The sequence below is a fragment of the Arachis duranensis genome, chromosome 2 (assembly GCF_000817695.3).
Source record: "Arachis duranensis cultivar V14167 chromosome 2, aradu.V14167.gnm2.J7QH, whole genome shotgun sequence".
Classification (NCBI taxonomy): Eukaryota; Viridiplantae; Streptophyta; class Magnoliopsida; order Fabales; family Fabaceae; genus Arachis; species Arachis duranensis.
This window is the reverse complement of record NC_029773.3, coordinates 87,382,636-87,393,529: the sequence shown is the minus strand read 5'-3', so window position 1 is coordinate 87,393,529 and position 10,894 is coordinate 87,382,636. Positions and strand designations below refer to the sequence as shown.

The following is a 10,894-nucleotide window of genomic DNA, read 5'->3' as shown; positions in this document are numbered from 1 at the left end:
TATAAGTAGTTTATCTATTTGCTAATATTATAAATATTGTAGCTTAAAACCACAGAGAGATAAAGAGAGAGAGTTTATTAGTACTATGAAGAATATTATAGTAAAAGAGAGAAAAAAATAGCGCAGATATGTATCTCTATTTATACATGTATGAGATCTTTATTTTCAACTTTCATTTAAATTCATTCTTTCTTGAAAATGAACATCCAAATTCATCCTTATCACAACAAAATATTCAAATTTTCAACATTTATTCAAATGAGGATAAACTAATCATTCAACCAACCATATTAATTATCAACAACTAAACTTTGATAGGTACAAGAAATAATGGTTGGGCCTTATGCAAGGTAATTCCATAACTATAACTCATATCTATATCTTCTGGATTCATCTCATTAGCAACCTTCCAATTAAAGTGATACAAAAGTGATGCCAACATAAAATTCAAGGTCCTTGAAGCCAAAGGTAATCCAGGGCAAATTCTTCTTCCAGAACCAAATGGAATCAACTCAAAATTTTTGCCCTTAAAATCAATTTCAGTATCCAAGAATCTCTCAGGTTCAAATGACTTAGGGTTAGCCCAAACACTTGAGTCTCTTCCAATAGACCACACATTAATTAGGATTTGTGCACTTTTGGGAACAGTGAAGCCTCCTAATTCTACATCATCATTTGCTTTGTGGGGTACTAGAAATGGTGCTGGTGGATGAAGCCTCAAAGTTTCTTTCACAATTGCATTAAGGTATGGCAGCTTTGAGATATGAGACTCTTCAACTTCTCCATTTTTGCCAAGTGATTCTTCAAGTTCTTTTCTAACTTTAAGCAATTTTTTTGGACTATGTATCAATTCTGCCATTGCCCATTCTAATGTGCTTGATGTTGTGTCTATTGAAGCAACAAATAAATCCTAATATAACATCAATAAATTAAAAGGGTTAATTCATGAAGTTCACCAAATTATTATTTCCAGAGTAAGGTGAGCTTTAATTTGTGGTTAAAAACTAGTAACACATGTTCTAGTCACAAAAATTGCTGATATATTTGTGGGCAAAATATCATATTAAGCCAAATGAAAGAGGAAATTACGTAATTCTACCAAAGCAAAAAATATAACATGTATCGGCCAAAAGCATATTTTAATATAATTCGAATGAGGTTAGTTCGAATTATGCATGAATAGATTTAAGGAGTAATTCGAATCATATTGATTCATGCAAACATGACCCACACTAGTTCGAATCAGGCTGGTTCGAACTAGCCCACCATTTTAACACCTATAGTAATTCAAAATAGGTTGATTCGAATTGCACACATAATAATCCATACAATTATTTCAATACACCAACAATTATATCTATATGGAACCAATGCTAAATCAATTAGTTTGATAATAGGAATCTATGAAAAAAAATTGCATTTTATAAAGTTTAAAATTTTTTATTATGTGATAAGTTTAGGAAAGGAGTACATTACAAATTTTTATAATACTCATCGTAATAATGTTTAGTTTAAAAATTATTATTTAAATTTTAGTTGTACTTATTACAAAACAAATAATTACAATAAAAAATTTTAAAAATTATAACAATATATAAATATACAATAAATTGACTGATTTAAAAATAGGACAATCTAATAATATTGAAAGCCATTTAATTTAAAAAACTAATATAATAATTTTTAAGAAGCTATTCTAATGCTTTACCTCTAAACACCAAATTATTTATTTAAATAGTTTAATTTTTATCTAACCTAATATAATAAAGTATGTTTAAATCTTATTATTATTATTATTATTATTATTATTGTTGTTGTTGTTGTTGTTGTTGTAAATAATTTTATAAAATGTGAAAATATTTTAGAAGATTTTTTGAGTACTATAAAAATTTGTAAGTCAATTTTTGTAAATCGATTCAAGATACTTTTTATAATACTTATGGCATCTTTTACCGAAGTTTTATAAAAAAAAATTATTGTCATTATTATTTTGTAACGAGTACAACTAAAATTTAAATAATAATTTTTAAATTAAATATTGTTATGATGAGTACTATAAAAATTTGTAATATACTCCTTTACTAACCTCTCATATAATAAAAATTTTTAAACTTTATAAAATACCTTTTTTTCATAGACTCGTATTGTTGAACTAATTGATTTCGATTTAGCATTGTTTCAGATTGATATAATTGTTGGGGTATCAAAATAATTGTATAAATTACTATGTGTGCAATTCAAATCAACGTGTTTCGAATCACTATAAATGTCAACATGGTGGACTAGTTTGAATCAGTCTCATTCAAACTAGTGTGAATCACGTTTGTATGTAGTTCGAATCAATATGATTCAAATTACTCCTTAAATCCACTTATGCATAATTCAAACTAATCTCATTCGAATTATATTAAAATATACTTTTAGCGAATGCATGTTATATTTTTTGTTTGGGTGGAATCATATAATTTTCTCTTCTGTTTGGTATATGGCATTTTGCCCTATATTTGTTGTTGTTAAATTTTAGAAAACTCATATTTATCAAATATTCCTTTATAAAAATCAAGGGTATCAAACTATCAATAGTCAATACCTACCTTTAGAATTTTACTAACAATACTAAGGTGAACATTTTCTGTTAACAAAAATTAAAGACTTTAAACATTTCTATCTTATTAATCTTCATAAATACCCAATTATTACTAGCAAAATTCATGCTTTTATAATTAAATCACAATTATTAAATATAATAAAAATACCGGTATATTAATATACTTTTATAAAAATAAAATAAAATAAGGGTGACAGATCACAGAAACAAATACCATGTGAGAATGATATCTTGAAAATGCAAGGGGGAAATTAAATTGATATGCATATGATTCCAAAATTATTGATGACACATGTTTGATCCTCACAATCTGACATGTGGATTTAAGTCTATCATTGTCATTCAACAACGGCAAGGCGTCCAAAGTAAATTAATAATAAATGAAGCCTTTTCTGGTTAGATGATGTTATCAAACTTCAATGATAAATAGATAAATAAATAAATTAGCTAACATATATTTTAAAAACACATATTTATAAGATTATTATTAAAAAAAATTTAAAATTTTTTTATTTTAATAAATAGATAATAAATATATTAAAATTTTATATTTTATAATTTTTTTAATTTATAATTTTAACAATTTCTGAAAAATTAATTGATAAAATGTGCGACTTAACCTTCAATTGAGATCATGAACGAGTTTGATTAAGAAACCTACCCTAAAAAAAAATACAGCAAATACCTTTATACCTGTTTTGATAAAAACAATGTTAGGAGAACTAACTTTTTTAATCAATATTAGTCAATTAATTTTTTTTAAATTATTTTATTTCTTTTAAATTTTAAATCATACATTCTTAATTTTATATCCTAAATTATAAATGTTAAACCTTAAATTATTCGTATAAACTAACTAAAAATTAGTTTCTATATATTTTTTCTTTTCATAAAAAGTTTGGTGTCCAATTTTTATACCAAAAATATCATTTTTGTTAACATTCCTTTATAACCTTCATATGTCACAGATTAAATAAATACCACTTTATAAAGTAAGGTTATTGTGAAGATTGATACACGTTTAACTTTTTTACATAATTTTAATTAAACTCCTATATATTAACCTAAATAAAAGGTTTATTCTTGTGACAAATAAAAGAGGATGAATTAAAATAAGATCCAAAAGGGAATCCAATGCATCATTGCACTCTCTAGAATCAATTTTTGAATCCCTCATGCGAATTTTTTCTTCGATGGCACCATCAAAAACTGTATACAACGTTGCATAGCGATCTTTTGTTCTTGCACGTGCACCATGTGAACCAAGAAACCCTAATAAAGGGAAAAAATCTCCCAAACAAGGCCTTGAAGATTCTTCAGTCAAACCAAACACTATATCCTTGAACACTTTAAACTTCTCATCATTATCATAATAATGAACAAAATCCTTAGAAATAAAAGTGTTTGATATTATATTTAGTATTGTTTTAAAAATAGCCTCACCAATATCTAAAGCTTCACCTTTTTTACAACATTGGTGCAAAAAATTTACCAAGTCTTGAAACTTTCTCTTCCTTAGGATTTGTGTGGAGTCAAGTTGTTGGGGTGAGAATATTCTTGTTGCACAAGCTCTTCTAAGGAGTCTCCATTTGGTTGATGAAGGTAAGAATACAATTGAGTTCTTGTTGCAATGATCCTCAATTGTTGAAAAAATGGTATAAGGGATTGTTCTATTAGATAAGATGACATCATTTTTTTGGAGTGCTTCTTTGGCTATTTGTGGAGAAGAAATCACTATGGAGGTGAGGGTGCCTAATTTTAGGGTAATTATAGGTCCATAAGTTTTAGAGAGATTGATGAATGATTCAAGAGAATTAGAACTATTAAGAAGATCTAAGATGTTTCCAATGATGGGATATGGTTTAGGACCTGGTGGAAGCTTTGAATATTTAGAGGTTTGGATGAAGGAGAAGAAAAGGGTTGAGATAATAAAGAATAAGATGAGTAGTAGTAGTGTAAGGTAATCCATGTTTGTGATTTCCAATGGTGGCTTCTACTTCCCCCATAGTCCTTTAATTTGCACAAATATATATAGGGAAATATATTTTTAATTTTTGTCACTTCATTCACTATTCACAGAGATATTTTTGGTACAATTAAAACTCATTGAATTGTTATCTAGTTAACTTATTGAGCCAACTACTCTACTTTCATAAATAGCAAACAAATTAATTAAAGCTATATATGACCTTTATAATTTTATAGAGCCTATTTTAATATCATTTAACGTTTAATTTACAAAAAAAATTACATTTAGTAACAATTTTTTAATAATAATAATAATATAATCATATTTAACTTATATTTTTTATTATAATAATTATATATTTATCGTTATTACTATATATGTCATAATGATAATTATATATTGTTTATAGTCACTAAAAAAATATTTATCATTAATTATATATATAATTGTCGCTAAAATCTTTTAACGATAAAAAATATATATAACACCCTTATATCTAATTACAAAAAAATATATTAGTGATTATTTTTATTACAACTAAAAACAAAATAAATAACTATTAAAAATAATTTTTTTAATAATATTTTATATAAAAATAAGCAATAATAATTATAAATATTTTTTAAAAACTTTTTAATTTCTTCTACTCCCCACATAAAATCGGTAGATAATAACATATATATATTCTGGTGATTAAAAGAGAGGTGGTCAACAATAATGATTAAAGTCTAATTAAGGAGTTGACTAACAAATAGATAAATGACACTTGTTAAAGAAAACTATAAATACAGGCGTGTAATTAAAAATGGATGGAGATTAAGGTAAGATGATTTTTTCGGTAACCGTACATTAAGTCATTCACTAATATAATTTACACATTTTTTTCATATTTCAGTGTTATCATATATTAAAACATTCACTAATATAATTTACAATTTTTTTTTCATATTAAAATGACAAATCATCTTTTTAAAACTAAATAAATTAATTCTTGCACAATCGTCCCCACAACCCTGATGTGGAAAGAACAGATTACAATCTTTTGCTAATTTTGAGTGGTCCTGCTTTTCACACTTATAAAACCAAAAATCTCATAGACAATTAATTAATACACTCAAAGCACTATCACAATCACCGTCACTAATTATATGAGCGGCTCTGTTTTTATCCCTGATGACACACACCCTTCAGGCTGACAACCACCGCCGCCACACCTCTCACAATTGCAGATCTCCAACGAGGATAAGGACCTCACTGCTCCTTTCTGTAACCCCCAATTTCCACGTATAATGATGATTACTGTTCATATTCCTCTCTTCAAGTAAGTCCGATGAAAGAATTGGACATCGAAAAGTTTAATTATTTTATTAGTCTTTATAATTTTATAAAATTTTTAATTAAATTTTTATATTTTTTTAATTGAGTTTCTGTTTTAAATATATTTTTTAATTAAATTTTTATATTTTTTTATTTAAATTTTTATATTATTTTTTTTTAGTTGAGATTCTATATAATTAAATTAATTACTATTAAAATTAGAAGAATTTAATTAAAAAAAATTTTAATGCCAAGATTCAATAAAAAATATATATAAAAATTTAATTAAAAATTTTGTAAAACTATAACAATTGACAGAATAATTAAACCGCCGTGTAAACTCACTTCTTCACCCTTTGATATTTAGGTACCAATCTTTTCACCTATCGATTTAGGAGTTTTATGATTTCATCGATATGTCTTTACTAATTTTTCTATTTTCAATTTTTAGAATTTAATAATTTATCCACATCATAGAATGTTTAATTACATTAACTTTAATATTAAAGTATTTTTATTGTCATTAATTAGAGGAATTACACACATTGGATATTGATTAGTGGTCTTTGGATTGTTATTTATACCCAACAAAATATATATTTAGATACTAATAATTTTATGACAATAAATTATAAATTTTATGTAGTTACTTTTTTTTCCCATCAAATATAGAATTATGTATGTTTGGCCATTCATTGTTTATACGAAAATGAAATAGAAATATTTAGTAACAAAAAAAATTTAACAAAATTTATCTTATTTAGTATTTATTAAATATTACATAATACTTAATAAATATTAGATAAGACAAATTCTAACTTTTTTTTTGTCTTTTTGACATTAATAGAAATGAAAATTGTTTTATCATTGACATTTATTATTTAACTTATAATAAAAATAATAACAAAAATGTAACACCCTACCACACTAAGCTTTACGCTTAAGTCGTAAAACGAATGTGGTGTGGTATTACGACCTCTAAAATAAAATGAGTACATATAATAGCAGAAAAATTATAATATGCTAGGAGCTTTAAAGAAAAGGAGAAAATAAAAAAAAAATCGCACAATAAAGACGCAACGCTCAAGGAACGAGTTAACTTACGTGCTAAGAAAATCATAACTATCAAACATAAGCTAACAGAAGTAGGAGTAGAATACCAAGGATACAAAATAACAAGCTCCTAACTCAGCCTGCGAAGTCAAGACTGGCCGGAGAATATTTACACATATATACATACATATCCAAACCCAAAAGTACATATACACAATCCTGCCTCTCCATAAACCTCTAAGAGGATCAAAAAGAATAAGTCATGCGGAGAGAAAACTAAGTACATATATATACATCATAGCATAACAAGCTATCCCAGTAACCACTCCGCTTTAAGAGTCCAGACGCCTAACGAGATGCCTCTCGACCTGCATCTGAAAGACAACAACATAGTATGGAATGAGAACCGGAGGTTCTCAGTATGGTAAAGGTGCCACACACATAATATATAAGGTCCTGGGAATGCCAGAGGCAATCCTAGAACACCGACACTCAGATTATAGAGCTTAAAGTATTAAGTAGAAGCCATAAAAGGTGGTTTACTAAGGATATTTAAACCTAACTTAACTTAACCTTAAATCTAAATCCCATACTGCCATTCCTCCATACCTCCAACTCCATCATGCATTTTCACAGACAACTAAACAGACAAAGGCAAACACAAGAAGGTTACAAGTACTGCAGATAACAAATATACATTTAACATGGCAAGTACATTTAGGCATACCCAGTTAATACACAAGCAAGTAGTTCAAATAATATGCATATGATGCATGCCTGTCCTATGGCTGATGAGGCTCTCCATCAATAGTTCCAATTCAAAACATAACTCATTCTTTTCTAAATGAATCAAACTTAAAACATGCTCATTTTCTTAATAACTCTAAATCAAACCATATAACCTTTGAATCTAAATCTTTTTAGATAATCATATAAACAAAATCTCTAATTTTTATAAAATTTTGGCAGCACCTCCTCTAAAACTCGGACTTTGCCACCCTTTTCGGGTCCAAACCTGCTTCCTTTTCAATTCAACATATCCTTCCTCATTATCATAACAAGCTCCACAAAAAATCTACCTCAGATCAACAATTAAACTCATACAATATTCAAATCCAACAACCAAAATTCAACTAAGAGTCATAGTTCACAAATCCTAGGCTTTTAACACAAAATACCTCAAATCAATAATTCACCAAATTATTAGTTAATCAACAAGTACCTAACCAACTATGTTCATCAACAATAACATTCAACCATGATTCTCTCCAAATTAACATAACAACATTCACCATCCAAAATTAATAACTAATTATCCAATAAACTTCAACCAAATATATTCATCGAAGAATTACTAAACATTAAACATACACCCGCATTCCAACTTATCCTATGGTCACCTAGCCTAAGTTTTCACAGAACATTATATATTAAATGCAAGAAACCTAAACCATACCTTAGCCAATTTTCACGTAACGACCAAAGCTATTTATTCAAAACCAAGACAGCCCCTCAAAACTTAACTAATCCGCTTCCTCCAAGTTCCAGTATTCACAATTTCAATCTCCAATTATTTATTCACAACCTAATACACATTCATAACACATATATATATATAATTTAATACTCAAAGCTCAAATTCAATGAAAATAAAATAGAATTATCATTTCCTCACCTTACCCAAGCTTCACATAAGCAAGAGTGAACGTTTCACTATTCTAAATAAAAAATAATAGGATATAATAAAATCATTTTATTTATTTATAAGAATAATTGGATTCTAAAACATCAGAAATCAAAGAAATTCAATATTCCCACTTAAAATTCGAAAATTGGGGGAAGATGAAGCTGAGAGTGATTAAACAAGTTACCAATGAAATTGTTCCGGTAGAAATATAGAGCTCGACGTGGTGGACGCGTGGCCGCAAACGGTGCGGCAATCAGAGCTCGGACGGAGAAGTTACGGGGGTTGGAAGGTTACCGTAAAGGTTCGGGAGTGCTTTTCTCCTCCCTGGGCATTTTCACGCTGCAGCTGGTGAAATGGAGAAGAAGGGCTTTCGGGCTCATTAAAAGTGTGGGTCCGGTTGGACCGACAGCCCGGTTTAGGCCCGGTTCAACCGGTTCGACCCGTTCGGTCCAATTTTGGACCGTTTTCTTTGAAATTGGTGTCAAAATTCTCGTTTCGATGAGTTCTATCCTAATTTAATATAATATTCACATTTCTAATCCTCCTTATTAAAAAATTAATTTATTGACTAATTATCTACTAATTTAACCGGGGTTTACATATTTAATTAATACATTAGTTACATGTTATATAAGACAAAATACACTATATTTTACTTGTAACATGTCAAATCTTGTCTCTTCAATTACTCTCTTTCCAAACACTTGTCACACTACCCTTTTGACAACACAAACATACACATGTAGAAGAATCTTTCTTTCTACATCATAGAATTCACCGTTTGTTTAATTCATTTTTCCTTTTCAATTTTTTCTTTTGTTTCGTTAATTTTTCTTTACATTTTAATTCTATGTTCAGTAATTTAAAATTCTCTCTGTTTGTTTATTCATTTACTTTATTTTACTCAACATAAATTTGTCACTATTAATTTCAACACAAGTCATTTCGACATTTGTTAAGTGATTCTTGAGTTGAATCCACTCGTTTTTGTAGGAGTCATATCTGCTTCCCGATATTTGAGATCTTGATACAAGCTCGATTCGATATCATGTGGAATAGTTACAAAAGTCGAGTGAAACAAATTGGATACGCATAATAACTAAACTCTTATTATTAATATTGAAACCCTATTATTCGTTAATACTTAATAAAAAAAGTGTTAGATGACACAATAAATAGATTAAAAATTTTAATTTTTCATTTTTTTAACAAAAATTTGTAATTGGCTAATTGCTATATTCTACTCGTTTAAAGACTCTAGAAAAACTAACAATGAATAAATTGAACAAAATTTTACATTCAAATAAATTATGGTGTTGCTAAATATCTCTAACAAAATACATTTGTACCGTCACGTCTATTTTAGTGGGTGGTATAGGTCTTTTCTTAATTACTTATGCTATTTTAAGTGGATTTAGAGATTTTGTGTTTTTAGAATATATATTAAAATTATAAATTAAAAAATTATTAAAAATATAAAAAATTTAAATTTTGAATATATTTATTAAAAATATTTAAAATATTCTATTAATAATAATTTTATCATATATGGTCTCAAAATACATAATAGATAGATTCTTTTAAGATTATGTTTCTTATTAAAATGGCAGAGTGTTCAAATCAAAGTTATCAGTACCATTATTATTAATATTCAAATTTTATTATTTATTTGGAATTCGACTCCTCTAAAATTATATTGTCATTTAAAAAAAAAGTATAAAATATATAGTATAATAAGTATAACTAAACCCCTAACCAAATAAATCCGGCTTAATTGTCTCTAAATTTAAATTGGTTGGAGATTTATTTGTCTCTATTCTTTAAATAATGTCTTTTTAATTTTTTCATTATATTAATATTTTTTAATAAATTATTGAATATATGGTATGATAAGTATAAACTAATTAATAAATGATTCAAATTTAAAAATATCATCATTTATTATGAAACTAAATAAATAATTTTCAAATATAATTTTTAAATATATAAATAATAAATATTAAAATTCGGTTAATACATTAATAATAGTAGTCCTATGATATACTATTAGTATTATAATTTAGATAATTTTTACAATAAAATAAAAACTAATAAACACATTATTTGATATATAGTAAAAATTTTTTGAATAATAACAAATTTAATTTTTTCTCTCTTTAAACTAAATTAATAATTTTATTTGATATCTTTGTACTAAAATATACTATAAGTAGGCTACTAATACTAAATGAAATAAAATAAAACAAAACATAATATATAT

The 10,894-nt window shown here is 26.6% G+C and overlaps 1 protein-coding gene and 1 long non-coding RNA gene across 2 annotated transcripts; both read right to left on the bottom strand.

Annotated features, from left to right (window-relative positions):
- Window positions 1-272: 272 nt before the first annotated feature.
- Window positions 273-1,367, bottom strand: LOC107475728 (cytochrome P450 76T24-like). Its single transcript, XM_016095372.3, has one exon. The coding sequence runs from the start codon at window positions 857-859 to the stop codon at window positions 305-307; it is 555 nt and encodes a 184-aa protein (XP_015950858.1). The 5' UTR covers window positions 860-1,367; the 3' UTR covers window positions 273-304.
- A 5,627-nt stretch (window positions 1,368-6,994) lies between these two features.
- LOC107475727 (uncharacterized) lies at window positions 6,995-8,660 on the bottom strand. The gene is made up of 3 exons (XR_002371083.2): window positions 8,623-8,660; window positions 8,404-8,532; window positions 6,995-7,321 (listed from the first exon to the last, which is right to left on the bottom strand). It is a non-coding gene; the product is annotated as an uncharacterized LOC107475727 (long non-coding RNA).
- Window positions 8,661-10,894: the final 2,234 nt, after the last annotated feature.

Excerpts from the sequence above, each read along its gene's own strand:
- LOC107475728 (XM_016095372.3), bottom strand. The coding sequence starts at position 859 with ATGGCAGAATTGATACATAGTCCAAAAAAATTGCTTAAAGTTAGAAAA.